Below are 27,887 nucleotides of genomic sequence, written 5' to 3' on the forward strand. Positions count from 1 at the left end.
GTTTCCCCTATGCTGTTCTCATGATAGTGAGTGAATTCTCATGAGATCTGATGGTTTTAAAGTGTTTGGCATTTCCCCCGTTGCTCTCTCTCCTGCTGCCATGTAAGATGTGCCTGCTTCCACTTCCACCATGATTGTAAGTTTCCTGAGGCTTCCCCAGCCATGTGGAACTGTGAGTCAATTAAATCCTCTTTCCTTTATAAATTACCCAGTCTCAGGTTTCTTTATAGCAGTGTGAAAACGGACTAATACACACCTCTTGAGATTCTCACAGCAGTTGGTGCCTTTGGACCTCTTCATTCACACTTCACTCATGTGTTTTTCCTTCCCCAGGTAGACGCACCCTCTGAAGATGGTGACTCCCTCCTGAGAAGCTGGACCCCTTGGTAAAAGACAAGGCCTTCTCCAAGGTAACAGGGCTGTGTCACCCCAGGGTCCCACGGACGGCGTTTTCTCACACATAGCTGAAATCCTCCACGCTCAGATCCAGGGGCCCTGGACTATCTCCCATTGTATGCAAAAATATTTTATTTCTGTTGACACATTACTCTTTGGGGCAGCTTGATGGTTTTATTAAATTTTGGAAAGAGGCTTCAGCCCCAGTAAGAGTCAATGCCTGTCCACTTTCCCAGGTCACCTTGGCTGTGCTACAGTAAAATGGTGGGTTCCAGTGCTGTGTCCAAGCTCTCCCAATTTCAGCCCCTTCCAGGCCTTGCTGTCCATTTTCACTCCACTGTCACTGCATGTTCAAATTCTTGCTTTCTGCTTGAGTCAGTACTGCTCACCTCGTCCCAGGAGACCTGGGTCTATGATGCTGTGGGTGACACCCTCTGAGCATCTTTTCTGAGCTATCTGTGGGTACCTAAACCTGCCCCCCAACCTGGCCCTTGCCCTCCCTGCCCCAACCTCAGTGAGTCTGGCCCAGTCCATCCCTGATTCTCCCCTTTGGCCCCGGGCGTTCTCAAATATGCCCCCGCCTGCCTGTCTGTCACTGCAGCTGGCCCAGCCCTCATCCTCTCTCCCATGAACCTCTGTGGTGGCCTGCTCTCCCTGGCTCCCCTGTCTCCACACAGGTGCCAAAATGTCTGCAAAAAATGGAGATCTAACATACATTGGCCCATGGCTTAAAACCTGTACACGCTTCTCTGCCACCTGCAAATGACAGTCCCAGTTTCTCATCAAACCTCCGCATGTTGTGGGAACCTGGGGCTTCTCAGTCTCCCCCTCAGAACCCACCTCTGGTTTATGCTCCAGAACATGATGTTGTTGGACCCTCCCCTCTGCCTCCTCCAGGCTGAGTTAGCCTCTGTCTCCCCTCCTGCCCTGGGCATGGCTTTTCTGGTAGACACCCCCACATCACAGTCTAACGCTGTGTCCATATTTCCTGTGACTGCTGAGCTCCTGGAGCCAGGCTGTGGGACCCTTGTTCCTATTTTTGTCCCCAGAGCCAAATAGATATTTGATGTATGATTGTTGAATGCAGCAGTAAGTGAATAAAGACATGAATGGTTAACTGAAAACATTCTATCAAAACTGTTATTTGTCATCAGAGCATGGGCCGATTTCCAATAGCTAAGATTTGGGAGTGACCATTTGCCAGGCACTGTTCTAAGCTCTTTGCATGCGGCCATTGATTTCACCCACATAGCGCCATCAGTGACATGCTGTCACTGCATTGCTTGTCAAAAGGGGGAACTGGGGCATGGAGGCTGAGCTTTTACTCAATGTGCCATCTATGTTGAGGGACTTCTGACTTGTATGGCCATTCAACTGTGAGCACTATGGAGGCCAGTCAGCCTGGCCCTGCCTTGGAATTTCTGTTATTCAGGGGCATAATGGGGTTTGCGTTGATTTTTGTTGGGAGTGTGTGGGTTAATCTAGGTACAACCCTCATCTCCTTCCCTTCTGATGTCCTCGCTCCCTTTGGTCATGTGACCCTTAATGCCCATTCCCAAGCTCAGTGCTGACTCCTTGCCCCAGGGTCCTGGGGATCAACATGGATCCCACAAGCCTGCTCCTGAGAGGACAGGGCCACTCCCACCCCCCCTGACTGTTTCCCAGAGCAGCTCTGGGGCAGAAGTAAACTTGGACCCGGGGTCATGGCCCTTTGTCCTTTTATCGTCTATTAGAGGAGGATGAGGTCCAACTTCAGCTGGTTCATTACCCCTTGTGCAAATGAGCACACTGGGGCCCAGGGAGAGTCGCGTCCAATATCACCCTGCCTTGTGGTACAGGTCACCCACCTCGGACCTGTGATTAAACATTGTCCACAATTAATTTGGAATTATTATCTCATGATACACTCCATAAAGTTCAGTCACACGCCTTCTTTTTCTTCTCCCTTGCCTAATGATCAGACAAACCAGATCTTGTAACTAAATGAACCGACAGCTGGCAGTGTTCAGCTGATTTTGCAATGCCCTTATTTTGTTGTTGATAAACTAATGCAAATAGCTGGTTGGCCTGGAACTGGTGATTGGGAAACATTTTAACCCTTCTTTCCTTCCTCTCTATCATAAAGACTTAAAACACACTTCATGCAGTCACAGAAAGAGCTCATAGACCAGGCTGCAGGGCTTCAAAGGCTTCTATCTTATTTAGTCATCTGAAAATAGTTTAAAGGTAAATATGGTAATAATACTGGTATTCTAGACTATTTTGGGAAGCCAGTAATGTAAATAAAGGGTCAGAGTTAAAAGATAATGAAGGAATGCAGTTTTGCTGCTCTGAGGTAGGTTTCAAGGCTTGAACCAGGCTTAGGGATCATCATCCTGATACTGAGGGTAAAGTGAAGAGAATATGAATGGGTATGTCTTGCATGGTTAGATAATCTTTTTTTTTTTTTTTTTTTTCCACCTGTATTTGTTTTAAAAAGCATGTTGTAACTTAAAAAAATACCTATACACCTTCTTTTTTTTTTTTTTTGAGATGGAGTCTCACTCTGGCACCCAGGCTGGAGTGCAGTGGCATGATCTTGGCTCACTGCAACCCCCGCCTCCTGGGTTCAAGCAATTCTCCTACCTCAGCCTCCCAAGTGGCTGGAATTACAGGCATGCACCACCACACCGAGCTAATTTTTGTACTTTTGGTAGAGATGGAGTTTCACAATGTTGGCCAGGCTTGTCTTGAAGTCCTGGCCTCAAGTGATCTGCCTGCCTTGGGCTCCCAAAGTACTGGGATTACAGAGGTGAGCCACCATGCCCAGCCACAATACATCATCTTAAATAGGACATTTTCCAGCTAATATTTAAATGACTGCATGTCATTAGAATCTGAATGAGTGTTGTGTTAAAATATTTTGTGTTTTCATATTTATTTACTTACTTATAGCTACAGATAAGAATATAGGCAAATTTAATCTCCCGTAAAAATTAAGAGGCAGATGTTTTCAAAGCACAGAATTACATGGTCTACTGTAGACATTGCTCCTAAGATTGAGCAGAGGGGATAAGAGTTTTTTTCTCTTTTGTCCTTTCCTCTTTTTTTCATACAAAGTTCATTGTAGATATTTTAGAAAGTATAGAAAGCCCCGACAAGGGGAAACCCACCCAACCCAATTTTAATTGTTGTTATCATTTCTTTTAGGTTTTTTGGGTGAATTTCTATGTAGCTATATCCTATTGTACAAGCAATTCAGTATCTTGCAATATAAAATGAAGGCATGACCTTTGAACTGGCCAAAAGTGTGGGTTGATTTTTGCAAATGGGTCCTGATGGCAGGGGACATAAGTGGGGAACAAATCCTCACACAAACGGAGGTGAACTGGTTTAGGGGCGAGTGCATAGCTGACTTTGGATGTAAACTAGATTTGGGGAAATTTAAATGGGATGTAAGACTGGAAATGTATAATGGGACAGAAGGTAGAAATGTTTAAAATCTTAAGTTGTTGAGTTTGTTCTCAATTTTGTGAAAACTCTTTATCCCTTTTCGTTCCCCATCCCATTTTTTAACCAAAAGTCAAACATGATAACATTCATGATGTAGAAAAACCAATTCATCAGTTTGCCTTGGCGGTGAGGGTGGGGACAGGGATGGTGTCGGTATATTTAGTTTTAGAGATTTGCTGGAAAAGTAACATTTTTGCTTTTGTCTTTCTTCCATTCCTCCATTTCTCCAGGAGAATATGAAAGTGTTACTCCGACTTATTTGTTTCATTGCTCTACTGATTTCTTTTCTGGAGGCTGGTAAGTTAAGTATTTCTTTGTGTTCTTGTCTGCTAAGAAAATCTGTTATTTAGAATACATGAAGTGCCTTCCCTAACAGTCATTTCTCATACTCATTTCTGTTGAATCCCTGGGCACAGAGCCTCCTGGTCATAGACCTGTATCGCTGGAAGTTCCTTTCAGCATCTTCCTCTCATTCTCTCACATAGAGAGTGGGAAACTGAGGCCCAGTGAGGTTAAGAGCCCAAGGTCATGTGGCTAGTTTTGGAACATAAAGCTAAAATCTAGGTCTCCCATCTAGGTTCAGGCCTCTTTCTACTTGACTGCTGGTTGAAAGTGTGATACAGGAAATTCTGACTTTCATTTGGAGGAGATATTATGTATAGTCTTTATGAACCCACAGCTGGAAGTCATCAAGATACAGTTCTTTTTCTTCTTCTTTCCATTTCTTCATTTTCTCTAATCTGTTCTCTGTGTGCCAGGTGCTAGCTACTGGGGATACAGCAGGGAATAGTGCAGACAGAAATACCTGCCTGCATAGGGTTTATATTCTTGTAGAAGAGACAGATAACAGATAAGTAGATATATATTGTGTCATATGATGGCAAGTATAGGGAGGAAAAAAGCAGGAAAAAGGAGTATAAGGTTTTGTCATTAGAGTGGGCAGAAGGTTAATTTTTTGAATGTGGCCAGAAAAAACCTCCCTGAGAAGTTGACTTTTGAGTTGACCTTAAGGAAGGGGAAAAGAGAGCTATTTGGATATCAGATTGGGGTGTGGAAATATTCCAGGCAGCATGTGCAAAGGCCCAGAGGCCAAGAGTATTTGGCGTGCTTTCAGAATAAAAATATCAGCGAGGCTGGAGCATAGTGAGAGATGAGGGAAGTCATAAGGGGCCAGGCTATCTGGGTAATGGCAAGATGGCGGAGGGTTGATTATATAGAATGTTGCGCCCTTTCTTAGGGTCTTGGCTTGTAGTCTGGCTGAGATGGGAAAACTGCAGGGTTCTTTGTTCAGAACCAGAGAGGTGATCTGACTTATGTTTTGATTCCTGTTTTGAGAATAGAACCGAGGGAGCCAAAGAGAGAAATAGAGAAGCCAGTTAAGAGGTAAGCCATGATGATGGCTTTATCTAGGCAAGAAATGTTGATGGCTTGTCAAAGCATAGCAAGGAGAAGTGTGAAGCAGACAAATTTTGAAATATTTTGGGAACAGAACCAAGAGGGATTTGGAGTTGGGTCATATGTGAGGTGTGAGGGAAACAGAATAATCAAGAATTATCTTAGGAAATTTTGGCCTTAGCAAACACAAGGTGAAATTGCCATTGATGGGATAGGGAAGATCAGGTTTTCAGACTGGACGTGTTAAGTTTAGCTGTCCGTTAGATGTTTAAATGGTGGCTTTGACTAGGCAGTCTGCAGCCTGAGGGAAAGGTCTGGGTTGAATATATAAAATTGGAGACCTCAGCAAGCGGCTGGTATGAGAACCATGAGACTGAATGGGATCATGGAGTGTAGTTAGGAAAGGTAAGAACTTTAAGGACTGAGCCAGAGATTGACTTAAATTCCTTGGTTCAGTAAGTTTTCTCCCCTTTGCTGAGGGGCTCCATGTGTGTTGGAGCATGCCTTCAACATTAAGGCTGTTTACAACTCTGCCTTAGCCTTCACTTCCTGCTTGTGTATGACCTCAGAGTCATCCAGAAATGAGAGTCTGGTGCCTTCTATGCAATTTCCTGGGCATGCACACAGCCCTGCATACATGGGCACCCTTCTAGGTTCCCCAGGAATGTGTCAGAGCTTTTCAAGGCCCTCTGGAGGTTATGGCTCTGGTATTGCAGCTTTTGGTAGTTGTAAAAAGCAATTAACACTGAGTTTTTCCAGCAAACACCTTGGGGCTAGTGCTTTTTCTGTGGAGCTCTTGGTGAGGTCAATAACAACGCCACCCTATGAATGTGACTTTGAGGGCCTACTGGTCAAGTCAAAGAGTGGCAATGCTCTGGAAATGGGACTTTTTGAGGTGCTCCAAACCCTCTCTGTTCTTGCAAGCCCGCTGGTTTTCAAAGCCTTTGTGTCTGCGGAGCTCCTGCTATTCATGGCTGTCGTAGAGCTGGGAAGAGTAGGATGGGAGTCATTTAGGTTATAAAGCTACAAACCCTGCTGATCTGTGATTTGGCGTGTTTCTGTTTGTTTCCTTATTTTCTAATAAATGCTCTTCTGGTTATTGCAAGCCGTTGATTTTTGAAATTTTTTGCCAGTCTTTTTGTTGCTTTTTTGGAGGAATGATTTATGAGACCACCCCCGCCCCCCGCCTTATCGGAAATCCTGCAAATTCAATTTCTTTGAATAGAAGATAGTATTAATAGATATAGGGCAATTCAGGCTATGTACTTCTTCTCGAGGGAGCTTTAGTAGTCTGGAAATTTTGCTCATTTCATTTATGTTATTACATTTATTGGCATAACATTGTTTATAATATTTCCTCATGACCCTTTACAAATTATTTAAAAAAGAGATGTCATCTCTTTTTTTCCCTGATTAGTCTAGCTAAAGATTTATCAATTTTATTGTTTTTATGAAAGAACTGGCTTTTGGTATCTTTGATTTTTCTTCATTGTTCTTCTGTTTTCTATTTCATTGATTTCCTCTCTGATCTATATTACTATTTTCTTCTTACTTCTTCTGCTATATTAATTGTGTTTTTTATTTTCTGTGTCTTACATATTTTGACATTCTGGAAGGTGTTTCATATCTAGGGAGAGACTGCCCACCAAGGGCTAAGCAGTTCCTAGGTGTGTTGTGGACAGCTCACAGCTTGCCCTTCATGTGAGACTGCCTGACCCAAGACTGTACCCCACTCGCCTCCTTATCCAACTCTCACACACCCAAACCAATATTACCCCAGCCTCAATCAACACAGGGCCAGGTACCAGAGAACTAGGGACAGCCTCTATGCCCAAAGCCTGCAAAAATGGTTCAAACAGCCCAGTCTGAAGCTGTTTATGCTGTCCTGCCTTGCCTTTCCCATGGGAACCCCAGTAAAGACTCTGGCCTAGGCTTTCTTTTTGTTTCTGCTTCTGCCTCCTAACCCAATCTGGTGATTCTCTTTGTGGTTTTGCGTGGTATGGCATACCCCTTCTGTCCAAACCACTAAGTAATACAAATCTTTCAATGGCATTAGTCTCTGTTTTGTCACTCAGTCAGCTCCATAAATGAAGACTCAGGCGTAAAATCTCTGCTTGCTGCTTACTTTGGAATTACTTTGTTGTTTTTCTAGTTTCTTAAGGTAGAAGCTCAAGTCATCAATTTGAAATTTTTAAAAAATATATAGGATTTAATGCTAGCAATTTCCCTCTAAGTACCGCTTTCACTGAATGCCACAAGTTTTGATATGTTATGTTTTCCTTATCATTCAGATAAAATACTTTATATTCTTTTTTATTTCTTTGACTCATGAGTTACTTGGAGTATGTTAGTTTTCAAATATATGGGGATTCTTTAGATATCTTTCTGTTATTGATTTCTAATCTAATTCCATTGTCACCAGAGAATAAGTTTTGTTTAATTTGAATCCTTTTAAATTTACTGAGTCTTGGGTTATGGGGAAGAATATGGAAAATTTGCTCAGTTTTATGTGTGCACTTATAAAAGAGTGTAATGTTCTACTGTTGTTGATTGGAATTTTCTGCAAATATCAATTATGTAAAATTGGTTGATAGTGTTGTTCAAATCTTCTATGTTGTTACTGATTGTTTAATTTTACTGCTTGTTCTATCACTCCTTGTGAGTGGGGTTTCTCTAGTTTCTTGCAGAACTAGTTTCTGTAGTTCTTGCAGTTCTATCGGTTTTGGCTTCATGTATTTTGAAGCACTGTTAGCAACTACCTAAACATTTGGTATTATTGTGTTCCTGTTGATTAATGACTTCTTTACTTTTTTAAAATTTATTTATTTATTCATTTTTGAGACAAAGTCTCACTGTGTCGCCCAGGCTGGAGTGCAGTGGCACGATCTCAGCTCACAGCAACCTCTACCTCCTGGGTTCAAGTGATTCTTGTGCCTCAGCCTCCCAAGCAGCTAGGATTACAGGTGCCCACCACCACACCTGGCTAATTTTTTTGTATTTTAGTAGAGACAGAGTTTCACCATATTGGCCAGGCTGATCTCAAACTCCTGACCTCAGATGATTCACCTGCCTCAGCCTCCCAAAGTGCTGGGATTACAGGCATAAGCCACCATGCCCGACCGACTTCTTTATTTTTATGAAATGCCCCTTTTTTGCTTGTAATTTTTTTACTGTAAAATCTACTTTGATAATAATAGTCACTCAAGCTTTAATTAATTTTTATTAAGGTATAGTTGACAAAATTGTATATATTTACAATGTACAATGTGATGTTTTGGTATATGTATACAATTGTGATATGGTTAACCCTAGCTAATTAATCAAACTTTCTTTTCATGAGTGTTAGCATGGCAAATATTTTTCTTTTCTTTTTAATCTATTTTTACCTTTATTTATAAAATCTGTGTATGTAGGTGTATGTGTTTATGTTAGGCACCACATAGTTGGGCCTTTCTTTAGCCCATCTGATCATTTCTGCCTTTCAATGAGAGTGTTTAGACTATTTGAAATTTTAGTGTGATTATTCATATATTAGGGCTTAGTTCTGGGATCTTGCTATTTGTTTTTCTATTAGTCCCATCAATTCTGTTATTTTTTTCTCTCTTTTTGCTGCCTTTTAGATTAATTGGCATTTTTAGGATTCATTTTATTTCGCTTTTTGGCTTTTTAGTCATAACTGTTTGTTGTGTATGTGTTTTTTAATGACTGCTCTGGGGCTTAAATAGCCATATCTAAGTTATCTCTGTCTGCCTTCAAGTGACACTATACAGTTTCACATATAGTATACAAAGTTAAGACAGTATATTCCCATTTCTCCTTTCTTGAACTTTGCCCTATTCTTTCCATACATGTTACTTCTTTGCTATAAACTTTATAGCATTTTGTTATTTTTTATTTAAACACTCAGTTTTCTTTAAAGAGATTTAAATAATAAGAAAGATGGTCTTATAATTACCCATTTTTGTTGCTATTCATTCTTTTGTGTAGATTCATTTTCATCTTAGAATATTGTCTTTTTTGAAGGACTTACATATTTCTTGTAATGCAGGTCTACTGGTGATGACATTTTACAGCTTTGGCAAATCTGAAAAAGTCAATATTTTTTCCTAAATTTTAAATATATTTTCACTGGATATGGAATTCTAAGTAGACTTTTTCTTTCAGTACTTTAACAATATTGTTTTACTCTCTTCTGGCTTGTATTGTTTTTGGAGAGAAGGCTGCATCATTTTTTGTCTTTGTCCTCTGCAATAATTGTGTCATTTCTCCCTGGCTACATAGAAGATTTTATCTTTGTCACTGGTTTTAAACAATTTGATTATTAGGCGTTTGTAGTTTGCTTTATGTTTCTTTTGCTTGGGGTTCATTGTGATTTGGGAGCCTATACATCAGTTTTGTCACATCTTGGAAAACTTCAAATATGTTTTCTGTTTTCCACATTTTTCTTCTTCAGCGATTCATACTACATGTATTGAAGTTGTCCTAAGTAAAATAATTCCCTGCCCATTTTATTCTGTTATTTTCTTCTCTGTGCTTAACTTTGGATAATTTCTAATGCTGTGTCTTCAAGTTCACTCATCTTTTTTTTCCCTGCAATGTCAAATCTGCCGTTAATCCCATCCATTGTTTTTTTATAACTCAACATTATTGTTTTCATCTCTAAAAGTTTTTAAAAATCTCTTTCATGTCTTCACCAATCATGTTTGATCTTTCCTGTAGCATCTTGAATAAATGGAATACAATAGTAATAAACTATTTTAATTTTTAAATTTATTAAGCCTATTGTCTGTGTCATTTCTGGGTCAGTTTTGACTGATCAATTTTTTTCCTCCTTATCATTGGTTGTATGTTACGGCTTCTCTGCATGCCTAATGATTTTTTTGAATGTTAGACATTGTGGATTTTACCATGTTGGGTGCTGGATATTTTCATATTCCCCAAAATGTTCTTGAGCTTTGTTCTGCCACATGATTGTTACTTGGAAATGGTTTAATCCTTTCGGGTCTTGCTTTTAAGCTTTATTAGGATCAGGAAAAAGTTTATTCTAGGCCTAATTTTCCCGAATGCCTGAGTCAGAAGCCTTCTGGGTACTGCGCCTGATGCCTTGTCATTCATGAGGCTTTCCACTCTGGCTGTTGGGAACAGCAACTGTTTCCAGCATTGGCTGTGCTCCACGTGTTACTCCCTCCAGTTCTTTTGACAATACTCCCTCTGGCCTTGGGTAATTTTCTTATATGCTTACGCTGACTGATAGATACTCAGCTGAAAACTTGGGGGAGACTCTCAGTTATCATGAGACTCTTTCTCCCTGTCATCATGCAGCTCTAAGTACTTGGGGACTCTGCCCTGCAAACTTTTCTACCCAGGTTCTCAGCTCCATCTCTTCAACTCACTGGGCTTTGCCTGTGTTTCTTCTCGGCAATGTCATGGCCTGGCTGTAATTTTGGACAACAGTAGAGCTCACCTCCTTTCTTCCCCATCTTTCTGGGATTTCTGTCCTTTGTTTTCTGATGTTCAATGTCTTGAATACCGTTGTTTCATATATTTTGTCCATTTTTTAGTTGTTCATCTGAGAAGGTAAATCCAGTTTCTGTTACTCCATCTTGTACTGAAAGGCATGACTCTCCTACATTATCCCCACTTTTTAGATGAGTGAAAAGTGGGTGAAGGAGGTTAAATAACTTGCCAAAGGCATAGCACACAGGCAGTAAGTGACACAGCTGGACTTGAATACGCTTCTCAGACTCCCAGGATAATGCCCTTATCACAAGGCTCTGAAGCTTTTATATGTAATGTGAATTGATATATTTAATAATCGATGTATTTCTTCGTAGATATTAAATCAAGAGACACTGACAGATTTTTTATATAAATTGCTTCCCCCCTTCTTCCTTTTAAAGATAAATGCAATGAACGTGAAGAAAAAATAATTTTAGTGTCATCTGCAAATGAAATTGATGTTCGTCCCTGTCCTCTTAACCCAAATGAATACAAAGGCACTATAACATGGTATAAAAATGACAGCAAGACACCTGTATCTACAGAACAAGCTTCCAGGATTCATCAGCACAAAAAGAAACTTTGGTTTGTTCCTGCTAAGGTAGAAGATTCAGGACATTACTACTGTGTGGTAAGGTGAGAGAGGAATTAGTATGTTACAAACGTGTTCTAGTTTCCTGCAGTTGTTAAGGACAGAAATACTTTTAATAATGCTTAACTTACCTATTTTATTTTATTTTAGAAATTCATCTTACTGCCTCAGAATTAAAATAACTGCAAAATTTGTGGAGAATGAGCCTAACTTGTGTTATAATGCAGAAGCCATATTTAAGCAGAGACTACCCGTTGCAGGAGATGGAGGACTTGTGTGCCCTTATATGGAGTTTTTTAAAGACGAAAATAATGAGTTACCTAAATTACTGTGGTATAAGGTAATTTTATTTTAAATATGACATTTCACTTTTCCGGAAAATAAAATAGTTCCCTGGACAATAGAATGAATCTGCAAGGTACCTTTTTATTTTGCATATTGTTTTCTCTTTAATGGTGACACTTGATAGGGAACCTAAAAAGAATAATAAGACTGCATTCACTTAATTTGAAGGTTAACTAGAAACTTACTTGCTATTGTTTTTATTTAATTTAATAAGATGTAATTGAGAAAAGTACTATAAATAGATATTTAAAGAGAAGGCTGATTATAAGCTTAAGGTATTTAAGATATAACTATTTATTATAAAATATACTATGTGTGTTTTATTAAAGCTATGGTCTTCAAATAACCTGCTAGTTTCCATAACTGTCTTAAAAGTGAGTCGACTAGCTTTCCATGTAACACCCCATGTTGTGGTATCTTTAATCTGCCTAGTCTGGTGGAACTCAAATGGGGAATCTTCTCGTAGAGCGTAAGACATACTAAATAAATAATATCAATGAAGAAATGAAGTGCAGTATTGTTAAGAAACTATATAGTGTTAACTTTTTTTCAAACATGTTTTTCCTGCAAAATAAATTGGCATTCACTTCTTGTACTATGAAGTCTCATAGACTTGAAAACTTAATGTCATAGGAATATAGTTAACTGTTTCCAAAAAACCAATATTAAAACTTACTCTATGTAAGGAAGTTTTCCAGTCTCTTTCTAAAAATATAACGTTTGCTAAGGTGAAAAAAATGGAGTTCCTTTGACTGGTAGATTGGGGAAAGTTATTGGTTATTGGTTTTCAATGCTTCTCTCTCCCTTTATCTAGGATTGCAAACCTCTACTTCTTGACAATATACACTTTAGTGGAGTCAAAGATAGGCTCATCGTGATGAATGTGGCTGAAAAGCATAGAGGGAACTATACTTGTCATGCATCCTACACATACTTGGGCAAGCAATATCCTATTACCCGGGTAATAGAATTTATTACTCTAGGTGAGTCATAGCTCCAGCCCTAGAAGGTTTAGATCTGGGAAGGCCCAGAGACTATGATTGTAATATTACTTTCATTGTCCATGAAGAAACAAAATCCAAGATGACCTCAGTGATACCACAAAAGTCACATGGCTTTAGTTTTGTTTTTTTTGTTACTAAACACTATGTAATGTTTTCCATTCCTGCTTCAGATATAGTTTTAATTAAATAGAGACATTATGAGCTGTGTTTTCCAACTGATCTAAGAGGGTTGTTCTTTGGCATGGCTAAAAATGGTTCTTACTGAAAGCTCTGGGGCTCCCTCTGGCTGGAATATGGGAATGTTCTGAGAGCTTGCACTTGGGGAATCTCAGTGAGTCTCAGTGTCTAGCAGCAAGCATGGGTGTGGACACTAATGAGCTTTGGAATAAGTCACATTTCCAGCATCTACCTCCTGTTTGTTCTGTGTTAGGTGTTAACCTCTCTAAGCCTGTTTCCTCTTCTGTAACAAGATGATGCAATCTCCCAAGATTATTGGGAAGATTAGAGATATGGGGTCCACTAAACTCGTGTGCCTGGTGCAAAGAAATGCTTGGTGCAAAACAGCTATGCAATTAATAGGTGTACGGTGATTGTTCTTGTTCATTTTCTTGTGTCTTTCAATTCTGCATTAACCATGTTTCATATTGAAAACTATATCACAACAAAATTAAACAAAATGCGCAAATTACCAGGGGATAGTCAGAATGCTCAAACTTTTTGTAAATAATGAGATGTTGTAAGCTTTATGTAATATAAGAAGTGTTATTCCAACCAGAACTTTTTTGTAGGTTAGAGGCGTATCTATTAGTAGTTATGCTGGGACAACAGGTATAAATTGGGACTATCCCAAGCAATCTCAGAATATGATCACCCTATAAATGGCTTCACTTTTCTAGTTATATAATACTTTATTTTCCTAAAAATATTTTTATTAAACAAAAGTTAATTCCTTGCCATGGTCCTTGCCATTCACAAGCATCAGTGAATCCTAATTTTCAGTGGTCTTTGTATCAAACCATGTTCTTGAGTCTTTAGCAGCCTATCATTGGGTAGCTCTGGTCTGTCTTTCCTGAAACATAGCAACCAAACCAGCAAGTAGAACCTGAGAAAGAACTGGGCACTGGGGAATATTTAAGCTAGGTTGAGTGTGTTTTAGATACTCTCTGTTCCCTTTTCTGATCCCATTTGTAGAAACAATATACTCTACTCCGGGTGGGGTAATATTTTGTTTTCTTCCCAAGGCCCACCCCAATGATGCTTAGTGCTTTTTGTTCACTCAAGGATTCAAAAATATTTATTAAGCATTTACTATGTTTCAGGAACTGTTATAGGTATACGTTAGGGAACAAAAGAGAGAATATCCTACCTTCATGGTGTTCACTTTTTTTTTTTTTTTGACTGGGGGAATACCGAGTACTCAATTTTATAGTTTCTCATAGTTTCTTCATGGCCACAGGTCAACCCCTGAAGCCAATCTTTTCATAAATAAGTCAGATTAATTTCTGGGGCTCCTTGATACTTCTTTTTGCCTATTTTAATAAATTACAGCATTATTCCATAACCCTGTAGTTCTCACTACTGGGTCATTACCACAGTCATTAAATGCAAGCAGGTCTAGTACTGATTAGCCCTGCTGGTCAATAACACCCAATTCAAGGAACTAACTTCCCACTACTCTTGCCTTTCCTGATGTGCTTTCACTTATGAGAGGCACTTGTCTGGGGACCCAGGGACCTGGTGATGTGTTTTTTTTCAGTTGCACCCCACTCTATGGGTTCACAAGGTCTAGCTCTGCCCCAGGGTTCACAGGGTGCTGTGACCTCTGCCTCAGCTTTCTTCCTTCACTTTCTGCCTCCTGTCTCCTGGCATATGTGCTTTGAACACTTGATGGAGTATCTGGCCAGAAGTAATTTAGTGTATTTTGCTAAGTGTTGTCGTCACTTGAGATTCTGATCTATAAGAGACTGACAAACCTTATGAATGTTTTTCTTTCAGAGGAAAACAAACCCACAAGGCCTGTGATTGTGAGCCCAGCTAATGAGACAATAGAAGTAGACTTGGGTAAGTGGGCTCCAGTCAGGATATGTTGGAATCAGTTTTTTTTTAAACGTGAGAGTACGATAAATTGTATCTTTACTATATATAATCCAAGCCATTTACTGCATATATCTATAATTAGAGGGAAAGTGACACAAATTATATCTTAATTTTTTTCTATTTCTTGCCTCTATGGCAAACATCTTGCCATGTCTGATATCTCCAGCCCTACTTTTCTGTGGACACTTACTACCATGAAAACACCAACCAGACACCAAGGTTAAAAGGCCTAAGAACCAGCAATGCTGTTGACTGGTACAGAGTTAAAATATTTAATGACAAAATTAGGGTTTGCTGTAATAGTGAATCAATAGAGCAGGTGTTACTTATCTCTGAATTAAACAAAAATTATATTTGACATCTTAGAGAACTTCTGAAGAATTAATTATTGTACGATAGACATCAGCAGTGTTACAATTTCAGGACTGGATTTCTTATGACCAGATCCAAGCTTTGAGTCAGAAGAGTAAGACTACAGGCCCCAAAGATGGTAGTCATTCTAGAAAAGTACTTTTCCAAGTTAGTGAACATTTTTTATTCAAGAATAAAGAACCCCACAAGCGTCTAGTTCTGCACTGTTGAGTGCAGTAGTTACTAGCCGCCACATGGGGTTACAGACGTGTAAAATTAAATTAAGTCAGTCGATTCATTTAGTTAAATTAAAAATTAGTTCATCTGTCACATTAGCCATATCTCAAGGGCTTAACAGCCACATATGACAAGTGACTACTGTAGAGATAAGCACGAATATAGAACATTTCCATCATCACTGAAAGTTCTACTGGAAACCACTGATCCAGAGAGAAAAAGTGATTCTTTGTATCAGAGGACCCAAAATAGGCTGGCCTTGGAATTGCCTTCTGTAACAGTAACTACACGACAGCAGTCAAGAACCATACAGAGGTTCAAAGGTTCATGTTTGTGATCTGCGAATTCTGTACTTGGCCAGTTCTGTACTTGTTATTTATGGTAGAAGGTGGTAGAAAGACATTTTTAGATAGAAACAAAAATGTCAAAACTCAAAATTAAATATGGGCCAATAGGCTCTAGAATAATGTTTCTCAATCATCTTTTTTGTTTTAGATTGTTCCCCTTTAGAGTCTAAAAAGTCTTCCTCCACCTAATTCTCTTTCCTGTCTTCAAATTTCAATACCACAGTGATTTTTATATCTGCTGATATACTGTGGCCCTTTGGAGTACCACAAACCATGTAATATCTAAGGTTTTGTTGCCTCTTCCCCAAGAACCAGGTTTTGCCCTGCTGGCCACAGCCCCTGTTGGAAGTGCCTGCCCCAGAAGTGTGTAATTGAGGGCTCTGATGCCTAGGCTGCATTGATCTCTCAATCTAAAAAAAAAAGCTTCAAATTAGGAAATAATTATTTTAATGTATTGTATTGACAGTGGATCAGAAGCATATAGTACCATGTCGTAAGATTATCCTGAAGGGTGTTAAATAGGCAATACGATCCCATACCATTACTCCTAAGATGACTTAGAAAAATAGGAATTGAGAGATACTTCCTTAACTTAATAAATAACATCAGTGCAAGCCAATAGTCACTAACATTCTTAATGGTGAAATACTATAGACCTTCTCACTAAAGCCAAGAGCAAGACAAAGATGCCCATGTAACCACTATTACTGAACACAGTCTAGAAGTGCCTACTAATGCAATTGAAGGAAAAAAACAAGGTATGCTTACCACAAGGGAAAAAAGACATTTTTATTAGTGTTTCCAGATCATACAAATCCCAAGAAAATCGCTGGGAAATACTAGAATTAATTCTATATAAATTGGTCAGATAACAAATTAACATTTAGAATTAATGTTCTAAAATATAAGACTTTTTTAGCAATAACCAGCTAGAAAGCATAATAGGAAAACAAATGCCATTTGCACCAGTAAATGTCTTAGAAGTGTCCATAAAATATCTTAGAAAAACTTTGAAAATATGTGGAATTTATAAGAGAGGAAAAAAACTAAAAAAAAACCAAAACCCTGAATATTAATCTCAGGAAAACTGAAATTTAAAGCATGCATCCAGCCGGGTGTAGTGGCTCAGGCCTGTAATCCCAGCACTTTGGGAGGCCAAGGTGGACAGATCACTTGAGGCCAGGTGTTTGAGACTAGCCTGGCCAAGATGTTGAAACACCGTCTCTACTAAAAATACAAAAATTAGCTGGGTGTGGGGGTGCATGCCTGTAGTTCCAGCTGCTCAAGAGGCTGAGGCATGAGAGTTGCTTGAACTCAGGAGGAGGTTATATTGAGCTGAGATTGCGCCGCTGCACTTCCAGCCTGGGTGACAGCGAGACTCTGTCTCATTTAAAAAAATGCAATTAAATAATGGATAGAGGGATAACAGTTTTTAAAAGCAAGGTCAATGAGCACCAAGCTAACAAAAAGCATGTTGACTTACCGTGAATTCAAGAAATGTAGATGAAAACTTAAGTGACATTTTCTTCTCTCAAAAGGCAATGTCTAACCAAAAACACTTGTTATCTGGTGGTTTGGGGGAAAATCGTGCTCACATACTCTACTGCAGAGAATGTAGACTGATACAGCCTCACTAAAGAGAGGAGGTTAGCTTTTAAAATATGTTTCTTTAATTCAATCCTACTTCCAGATTTTAATTCTTCAGGATGTGTACAAACAAGGATATTCATTAAAATATTAATCTTAATAATGAAAAATTAGGAAATTGTGTTCATCAATAGGAAATAGTTAATCATAGTGTATATGTATTATGGAGTGCTAAGCAGCCATGACACAGTCCATTTTGGAAGACAAATCATGTGGGCCCAAATTCCCAATCCACAGTAATTTCAAAATAGTAGGCAATAAGACCCCATTTCAAAAATTGCATGTGTTCACAGAGAAGATAAGGAATGAGATACATAAGGTTACTAATGGTGGTTTTCTCTGGGTGGTGGGTTTAGGGTAATTTTCCTTTTTCTTTGTGCATTTCTATATTTAAAATTTTAATTCAATAGCCATTTATTAATCTAGATAGATCAGAAAAGATCAATTAATGTTACGATTAAAAATACATTCTTTGCAGGATCCCAGATACAATTGATCTGTAATGTCACTGGCCAGTTGAGTGATACTGCCTACTGGAAGTGGAATGGGTCCTTCATTGATGAAGATGACCCAGTGCTAGGGGAAGACTATTACAGGTATGTATGCTCAGAGTCATTCACAGTTTGATATTAAATCCCACATGGTATTTTCTATAACCTTGTTGGTTTAGTTTAAAAGCAAGTGTTAGTTGCCCCTCACCCTTTGCTGCCCTTTTTATTTTGCTAAGTAGAATTTATAAGATCTTGTACATTTAAGATAAAAAGTACATGCCATTGTGGTGCAAATTACAGGCCACTTAGAAGCCTTTCTCTTAAGTTATACATATTGCAACATTTCAACGAAGCAATTATCTTTCATTATTCTTCATATTCCTCAAGTAGCTTAGAAGAGACTCATTAATGAGCTCAAGAATCAGGCAATCCACACTGCTGTCAAAAGCCTCTACTGGTTTCCTACTGCTCATCTATGGGACAAGGATCTCCTGTCCTATGACTTCTCCTTCACATCACCTGCGAAGCACTTTGTCATCTGCCCCAATCTCCTCTGTTTAGTATATTGTATATTATTCTCTGTGCCCCATGGAGACCACAATGCATTTGTCTACATTTTTCTTCTTGGAAGTGGTAATTTTTTGCTTTCTCTTCTCCTGAGCCTGTTACTGACAGTGGTCTTGGGGTTGTAAAATCTCAGATTAGTGTTGCCAGCAGTCTGAATATTGTGACTATGATTGGGCAGGGTGATTATTTCAGCTGCAATTTTGTCACCAATAAGGAAATACACAGGGTATACATGTCGTATTTGTAATCGATGCAATTTACTTACACAAGTTTATTTACTCTCTCTCGTGAATAGTGTGGAAAATCCTGCAAACAAAAGAAGGAGTACCCTCATCACAGTGCTTAATATATCAGAAACTGAAAGTAGATTTTATAAACATCCATTTACCTGTTTAGCCAGGAATACACATGGTATGGATGCAGCATATGTCCAGTTAATATATCCAGGTAAACAACAAGCTAATTGAAACACAATTTTGTTTTACCGTAGTAAGATTCCATGACCTTGAAGTTTGAAATGCCATTTCCTCTGCTTAGAACACTCTTCACTTCCTCATTACCTAGGTAACTTCTATTTCTCTTTTACTCTGTCTTCTTGGAAGCTTTTCTGTCCTGCTGCCTGCCCTTAACCCAGCTCTCAGCCCAAAGAGAGGAGGTTAGGGCCTCTGTATTTACTTCTGTAGCACCATATGTCACAGGATCTCTGGTACTTAGTTTTCTATACTTAACTGTCAATTCTGTGATGGTGGCAACCATTTATCTTAGTAATCATTCTATTTCCACAGCTAATGGCAAGTTAGGTCTGGTACATTGTAAGTACCTAATGAATATTTTGAAGTAAGTGACTACATTGATGGATACATAGAGTAAGATTAAATAAATATCCACTTTCAAAGAGGACATCAAAAGTCACTGGGTTTCATGAATTGGTATAATAAAACATAATATTGAAAGTATTTGTGAAACATTTTAAGGTAATTTGTGGTTTAATTAAAAATAGGATATTGTAATTGTGTGCATGGAAGAATATCTGAAAGACCCTAAAAATTAACTTCTATCTATGTTTAAATACTAGCAGCATACAAATAGAAATTACATTTAAAAGATAACATTTATGGTAGCATAAAAAATCATCAAATACTTAAAAATAAATCTAGCAGAAGCTGTTCAAGACCTCTGTAATACAAACCAAAAAATATTGAGATAAATTAGAGAAGAACTAAATGGAGGGATATACAATGTTCATAGATTGAAAGACTCAATATTATGAAGATGTCAGTTCTCCCCGACATGAATGTATGGATTCCAAAAAATTTTAATCAAAATCTCAGCAGCATTTGTGCAAGTGAGAGTCAGTGTTTGTATGGGTGTGTTTTTGTGGACACCTGTAAAAGTCACAGGGAACTGTAAAGGACCAAGTATAGTCCTGGTGGTCTTAAATAGGAAAAATAAATCTGGAGGATTATTACTACAGGCATCATGATCTTGTATGAAGAGACAGTACTTAAGATCGTAAATGTGAACTATCATTTGGGCCAGCTGGTTATTTGTCTGGAAAATGGTATAACTTGATTTCTATTTTGTATCCAAATCATCTAAATTGGAAAAGTAAATAAAGCTTTTAGATTCCCTTTTCTGGATGCTTACATGGTTCCTGATATTTAGAAGGTACTTTCTTTTTCTTTCCTGTTTCTTCTTCTCTAGCTCCTTCCCCATCACCTACTCCATCTGCTCCCCGACTTCCTCTGTAATTATTGAATAACTAAGTAGAGAAGGAGGCCAGGAGAATGTGGAAATGTGAAACTTCCCTAAGCCTCTACCTTTTTCCCTTTCCACCAGTCTTTACCCAATGGACTCTCTGACCTCAGGGAACTTTTGTAGGCTTTTGAGTGATTTTAACTTTTCCCTGTTTTACTGTGGAATGCTGTATCCTGTGGTCTTTGGTATTTTTTTTCCGTGTTATTGTATATTATACTATTTAGGTAGAAACTTCATAGAATGCACCTTAGTTTTATATAATCCATGCTAGATTGCTTTGTACGTTAGTATCCATTCCAAAGTGATAATCATGAATGAGTTAATACTGTCTGAATACAGGCCAGTCCCAAATATGGTCTTTCTGAGATGAAGATATTTAATTTGCTGTGCTCAAAGTTTTAATTCTTTTTGGTTCTAATATTTTTTCTCCTCTTTTTTTTCCTATAGTCACTAAATTCCAGAAGCACATGATTGGTATATGTGTCACATTGACAGTCATAATTATGTGTTCTGTTTTCATCTATAAAATCTTCAAGGTTGACATTGTGCTTTGGTACAGGGATTCCTGCTATGATTTTCTCCCAATAAAAGGTATAATTTTGTATTCCATGCAGTATTTCTTATTGGAGATAGGGGATAGTTAGGAAATGTAGAAGATGACTAAGAGGGTTTTTACTTAAGTTCTAAAATGAAAAGTGGCATATATAAGAATATTAGTTATATTTACACAGAATTATAGTTTTATAACTCATTAGGCTGAATATCATTGTTTTCTAAGTTCCTGCCTCAACATTCATATTGGTAGAATAAACAGGTATTTAGAGCATCTGTTTATAAATTCTGTTATGCACAAGCCATTGGGAGGCCTTGCTCTGTGATGAGTAGAACAGACATAGATCTTACCTTAATGAAAGAAATTAAATGACTAGATCCTCGTGCATCGGGGAGGTTCTCTCTCTCTTCTTTGTTTAAACTTTGCAAAAAAAAAAAAAAAAAAAAAAAGGAATACCACAATGTCTAAAAAAAATGGATAGAATTCAGGGCTGAGACCTTTGGGGAAGAAGATGAGAACAGTGAGACTTTAAGGATGGCTCTATACTAAGAGTATACGAGGCAGCCTCCAAATAGAAGAGGAAATTTGCTGTAAAACACAAGAAATAGAAACCTTGTAAGAGATGAACACTTTTTAAAGGGATTATATTTTTGGTATTGCTGCTTCAGTCATGCCATTGTACAAAAAAAGATGAATAGTTCATTATGAAATGAATGTTTGTGATATTAACTTTATCAAATCTCTTATTTTTGCCTTGTGGTTCTAAATACATTATGTTTTTCCTTTAGCTTCAGATGGAAAGACCTATGACGCATATATACTGTATCCAAAGACAGTTGGGGAAGGGTCTACCTCTGACTGTGATATTTTTGTGTTTAAAGTCTTGCCTGAGGTCTTGGAAAAACAGTGTGGATATAAGCTGTTCATTTTTGGAAGGGATGACTACGTTGGGGAAGGTATGTGTGTCATGGAACAAAGTAAAGGCTTATTGTTATAAAACTACTTAGTAAAATGTGGATTCCATCTTTCCAGAAGATTGTGGCATAGGGCTATATGTTTCACAATTTAAAGAACCTCTTCAGAAGTGTATGATGATTTTTACATTAAATGCAAAGTATTTACTTCTCACATATTTTGTCAGAGAAATAATTAAGTGATTTTCATTTCGTTTTGAAAAACTTAATGACTAGTTAAACCCAACAGTTGCTTTACAACTGATACAATAAAACAGGAGTGGTAGAGATCAAATGATTGAATAGTAAGTTTTTAAAATTCCAACAAAGTTTTCTGAGTTCTAAATGACATATTTGTCTTTTGAGGGCCAATTTTTGAATTCGTCTATAAAATGGGAGGTTTGCAGTTGCTCACGCCTGTTATCTCAGCACTCCGGGAGGCCAGGGTGAGAGGGTTGCTTGAGCTGAGGAGTTTGAGGCTGCAGTGATCCAAGATCATGCCACCTCATTCCAGTGTGAGCAACAGAACAAGAGCCTGTCTCTTAAAATTAATTAATTAACTAATTAATTTTAAAAATGGGAAACTCCTTTAATTTTACATAAGGCAAGAAAGAGGCGTTAGGAGCCATAGGGTTGAAGAAAGCCGTGTGTGACTTTGGTTCAGGAGAGAATGATGATAAATAGAAATTTACTTACTATATTGTGCTTCCTGTTTTTCAGACATTGTTGAGGTCATTAATGAAAACGTAAAGAAAAGCAGAAGACTGATTATCATTTTAGTCAGAGAAATATCAGGCTTCAGCTGGCTGGGTGGTTCATCTGAAGAGCAAATAGCCATGTATAATGCTCTTGTTCAGGATGGAATTAAAGTTGTCCTGCTTGAGCTGGAGAAAATCCAAGACTATGAGAAAATGCCAGAATCAATTAAATTCATTAAGCGGAAACATGGGGTTATCCGCTGGTCAGGGGACTTTACACAGGGGCCACAGTCTGCAAAGACAAGGTTCTGGAAGAATGTCAGGTACCACATGCCAGTCCAGCGACGGTCACCTTCATCTAAACACCAGTTACCGTCACCGGCCACTAAGGAAAAACTGCAAAGAGAAGCTCATGTGCCTCTCGGGTAGCATGGAGAAATTGCCAAGAGTTCTTTGGGTGCCTCCTATCTTATGGCGTTGCAGGCCAGGCTGTGCCTCATGCTGACTTGTAGAGTTCATGGAATGTAACTGTATCATCCTTTATCCCTGAGGTCACCTGGAATCAGGAATCAGATTGTTAAGGGAATAAGCCATGATGTCAACAGCAGCCCAGGGCACTTCGGAGGAGAGGGCTTGGGAAGATCTTTTAGAAAGGCAGTAGGCTGGGTGTGGTGGCTCACGACTATAATCCCAGCACTTTGGGAGGCTGAAGTGGGTGGATCACCAAAGGTCAGGAGTTTGAGACCAGCCCGGCCAACATGGCAAAACCTCATCTCTACTAAAACTAAAAAATTAGCTGGGCATGGTGGTGCACGCCTGTAATCCCAGCTACATGGGAGGCTGAGGCAGGAGAATTGCTTGAACCCGGGAGACGGAGGTTGCAGTGACCTGAGTTGGGGCCACTGCTCTCTAGCCTGGCAACAGAGTGAGACTCCATCTCAAAAAATAAAAAAAAAAAAAGAGGCAATAAATGCCCTCTCTGAATGTTTGAACTGCCAAGAAAAGGCATGGAGACAGCAAACTAGAGGAAAGGGCATGCAGGAAATGGCCACCATCTATAGATGGCTTTGTTAAGTCATCCACAGCCCAAGGGCGGGGCTGTGCCTTGTCTGGGGATCCCGTGGAGTCACTGGCCCTGGAGCGGCTCTCCTGAGAGGTGCTGCAGGTGAAGTGAGACTGACACCTCACTGAGGAAGGGAGATGTATTCTTGGAGAACTTTCCATCTGCTTGCATTTTCCATACACATCCCCAGGCAGAAGTTAGTTTCCAAAGACCGAATTTTATTTTACATATGTTGAAAGCTCACTTCACTGAACAAAGGCATTCTCTGGTATTCCAAGGTTTTGAAGTCATCTTAGCTTTCCACAGGAGAGACAGAACTTAAAAAGCAACAGTAGCAGGGAATTGATCCACTTCTTAATGCTTTCCTCCCTGGCATGACCATCCTGTCCTTTGTTATTATTCTGCATTTTACATCTTCGGAAGGACAGCTCCCTAACGGCTTCGTCCCTCCGCAACGTCCCTTGCATAGCCCACACATGAACCGTCCTTTCTGTGATGCTGCTCTTCTGTCATCCCGCTCCTGCTCAAACACCTCCCGCAGGCTCCACCTGTTGGAGCTGAAGCCCATGCTCTCCCACCAGCACGTCACTCCCAGCCCGCCTCCCTGCCCTGTCCTCCAGCCTCCCCTTGCTGTCCCGCTGTGTGAATTCCCAGGTTGGCCTGGTGGCCATGGCGCCTGCCCCCAGCACTCCTCTGTCTGTGCTCTTGCCTGCCCCCCTTCCTCCTCCTTTGCCTAAAAGGCCTTCTCTTACTTTCTCCAGCTGATCAGAATTTTACCAAAATTCAGAACATCCTCCAATTCCACAGTCTCCAGGAGACTTTCTTTCCCTAAGAGGCGACTCCCTCTCCAGCCCTCTCTCTCCGGTCAGGCCCACGGCAGTGACGGCAGTGAGCACGTCAGGGAGGCTGGTCTCCCTCCAGCTGGAATCGCTGCTGTCTGAGGAAGAGGCTGTGGGTGGCTGTCTCTGTCCCTCACTGCCTTCCAGGAGCAATTTGCACATGTAACATAGATTTATATAGTGCTTTATGTTTAAAAACATTCCCCAGTTATCTTATTTAATTTTTGCAATTATTTTAATTTTATACATAGAGAAAGTGACCTATTTTTTTAAAAAATCACACTCTAAGTTCTATTGAACCCAGGACTTGAGCCTCATTTCTGGCTTTAGTCTGGTGTTCTGAGTACTTGATTTCAGGTCAATCATGGTCCCCCCTCACTCCACACTGGCACATTTGTGAGAAGAAATGACATTTTGCTAGGAAGCGACCGAGTCTAGCAATGCTTTTATTCAAGACACCAAATTCCGAACTTCTGAATGTTGGAATTTTCAAAAATTATATTTAGATTTTATGAAAAACTCTTCTACTTTCATATATTCTTTCCCTAGAGGCAAACATTTCTTAATATGTTTCATTTTCATTAAAAATGAAAGCACATTTTTTTGGTATAGAAAAAATATTTTTAAAAATGGGATGACAGGCCTCAGAATAATTGGAGAAACCCTGCAAAACCAGAAAGCCAAATTTATATGCCACCAATTGCAGGACACAAGCACAGTTTTATGAGTTGTATGAACATGGGCGGGTCTTCTGGTGTTTATATTTCTCGTATTTAATATGGGTGAACACAAACTTTTATTTGGAATAATAATATTCCTCCTAAACAAAAACACATTGAGTTGAAGTCTCTGACTCTTGCCTTTCCACCTGCTTTCTCCTGGGTCCACTTTGCCTGTTTTAAGGACCAGTGCTGTTCTGGAACTGCTGTTCCAACAGACAGGGCCTAGCTTTCATTTGGCACACAGACTGCAGCCAGAAGCCCATGGGTCAGGGATGTCACGTCCCGAAAAGCCTATTAGAAGTTTTACAAATTTAATTTTGCAGATTATTTTAGTCTGTCATCTAGAAAATGTGTGAGCACCCATAGTGCCAAGAAAGCAAGCCAATTTGGAAACTCAGGTTAGTGACAAAATTGGCCAGAGAGTGGGGGTGACGAGGACCAAGAATTACAAGTAGCATGGCAGCTGGAATTTGAGGAAGGACAAGAATCAGTGGATAAGCCTGGGTGGAGGAGGATCCAAACAGAAAAGTGCAGAGTTATTCCCTATCTTCCAAGGGTTGGATTCTGGAGGAAGAAGACACATTCCTAGTTCCCTGTGAACTTCCTTTGACTTATTGTCCCCCCACTAAAACAAAACAAAAAACGTTTAATACCTTCCACTTTAATTAGATTTTCTTGCAGTTTTTAATGGTATTATTAAAAAGATGCCCTAAGTGTTGAAGAAGAGTTTGCAAATGCAACAAAATATTTAATTACCGGTTGTTAAAACTGGTTTAGCACAATTTATATTTTCCCTCTCTTGCCTTTCTTATTTGCAATAAAAGAAAAGGTATTGAGCCATTTTTTTAACTGACATTTTTGATAAATTATGTTTGTACTAGCTTATGATGAAGGAGTTTTTAAAACCTGTTTATATAATTTTGCAGCAGAAGCCAAATTTTTGTATATTAAAACACCAAATTCGTGTACAGCATGCATCACGGATCAATAGACTGTACTTATTTTCCAATAAAAGTTTCAGACTTTGTACTGAGTGTTATCCTTGAGAATCTGTTCTTTGTCTGGTCCACAGCTTACCTGCGCATCTTCACATTCCCAGGCCTGAACAAGGTGAGGAGACCTGCTGCAGAGAGTTCTTCCTGTTGCGCGGAGGGGGTGGGGAGGGGCTGGAGGAGGGGAGGGGAGTGGAGGTCAGAGGCTATTGGCCTAACAGTGAGCCCTAACTCCCTTCTTCTAGCTAAACTCTACTCCCTCTGCTCACCTGCTTCTAAAATGGATTAAAATGTGAGCCTTATCATTAACTTGTTTATTGGCTTCTTATGAATTTACTATTCACTTACCATTTACCTGTCCAAAAATGATGAAGGGGATATTTGTATAGACTTTTACATTTTACAAAGGGCTTTTATTTTTTCCTTTGACCCAGAAGGTGGGTAAAATTGGTGAACTTGCTCTCCAAAATGCATGCTCTAAAGCTTGTTAACTCTGATGGTCAGAGATGACACCCAGTCAGTGCCTCCTTACCTCATAGCAATGCTAAAGGGCAGGTGACTCTGTCAGTACCTGGGGAGAAGGGGCAGATTGGCTTAGAGTCTGAGTCCACTATGAATGAACACTGCCTCCACCATCTACCTGGGGTGAAACTTTAGGCAAAGTACTTGAGCCTCAATTTACTCATTATATAGGTATAATATGTAACTCACAGAATTAGGATTAAAAAGATTAAATATATTATGACAAGTCTAGTGCTTAGCCTAAAGCTGGTTCTCAGAAAATGGTTGCTTTGTTAGTAGCAGTTCTATGAATTGCTTATCTGAAGTCCTATTAGAATGTGCAAATGGAAGGGATAGAGAGGAGTTATAAATTAGAAATGACAACTGACACTACGGACAAAGTACACAATGTCAAATTGAAGTTGTATAACCACAGAGGCCAGGAGGCCTGTCCAGCCCACAGCCCCTCCACCAGCCCCCAGCCTGAAAGAATGTTTCTCACTGGAGGAGTTCAGGGAGCTTTGCACCACATTTTGGTTATGATACCAGTTAATGTGTAAACCATTAGGAAAATCAGTGCTAACCACCATTTAAAAGTCATCCTTTTTCCTCTCTTCATCAGGTAACTTTTCCCCAGTAAAAGCAAAATAGGTTTTTAGGGAGTCTGTGGAATTATTTTACAACAAGAATGCCATCTGGTAGAAAAAGACCCGGGACTAAATTCCTGCACTGTCACAGCTTTGAAACCAGAACACAGCACCTGGTTGTATGGAACCTCCATTTTCTCATGTGTAAAACAGGACTTCCTATATTACAAGATGTTTATATGTAGAAAGCCTCTGTCCAGTATATGGGATAGAATCTCAAAATATATTTTCTTAGTTTTATCACTTGATGAGTACAGATAAAACAAAAAAACTTATTCATCCAAAATATATATTTTTCAAATGCTAGGGTTTTAGGTGTGTGTGTGGGTTGAGGGGCGATATAATGTTGGTGTTAACTTTTAAGTGATCACAGCTGCTACCTAATCCCATTTTAGCAAGTCAGGATCTGGTTTAGCATTTTTCATATAGTACATTCCCCAAGTAGTAATTGAAGGACTTCTAAGCATAAATACCATGCAATTATGAAATCAGAGATTTCCTCCAGCTTATTTGTCAAAAGAAAATCTTTTCGCCTTTGACGTGAGACTCTGGGAGTGTGGTGAGGTTGGCTTAGCGTGCAGGGCATAGGGAGCATAGCAGTTGGAGAAGAAAGCAGGTTGGGCTAGAAGGGAAAAATTGTTCCTCTTTTACTAAAATAAAATACATAAATGAATTACCACAGTGGCAATAATTCATAAAAT

The 27,887-nt window shown here is 39.2% G+C and overlaps 1 protein-coding gene across 13 annotated transcripts in view; it reads left to right on the plus strand.

Moving 5' to 3' along the window:
* IL1R1 (interleukin 1 receptor type 1) overlaps positions 1 to 26,073 on the plus strand; it is a 74,160-nt gene extending 48,087 nt beyond the window's left edge. For all 13 annotated transcript variants that reach the window (XM_005575153.5, XM_074011163.1, XM_015433318.4 and 10 more), the window contains 11 exons: positions 334 to 410; positions 4,119 to 4,185; positions 11,184 to 11,418; positions 11,525 to 11,714; positions 12,534 to 12,702; positions 14,719 to 14,784; positions 17,881 to 17,998; positions 18,756 to 18,907; positions 20,666 to 20,809; positions 21,560 to 21,727; positions 22,445 to 26,073. In XM_005575153.5, the coding sequence (XP_005575210.2) occupies positions 4,125 to 4,185; positions 11,184 to 11,418; positions 11,525 to 11,714; positions 12,534 to 12,702; positions 14,719 to 14,784; positions 17,881 to 17,998; positions 18,756 to 18,907; positions 20,666 to 20,809; positions 21,560 to 21,727; positions 22,445 to 22,851 (1,710 nt within the window). In that variant the 5' untranslated portion in view covers positions 334 to 410; positions 4,119 to 4,124 and the 3' untranslated portion in view covers positions 22,852 to 26,073. The remainder of the gene's footprint in view (positions 1 to 333; positions 411 to 4,118; positions 4,186 to 11,183; positions 11,419 to 11,524; positions 11,715 to 12,533; positions 12,703 to 14,718; positions 14,785 to 17,880; positions 17,999 to 18,755; positions 18,908 to 20,665; positions 20,810 to 21,559; positions 21,728 to 22,444) is intronic.
* The last annotated feature ends 1,814 nt before the right edge of the window (positions 26,074 to 27,887 follow it).

This window comes from Macaca fascicularis, chromosome 13, assembly GCF_037993035.2.
Source record: "Macaca fascicularis isolate 582-1 chromosome 13, T2T-MFA8v1.1".
Classification (NCBI taxonomy): Eukaryota; Metazoa; Chordata; class Mammalia; order Primates; family Cercopithecidae; genus Macaca; species Macaca fascicularis.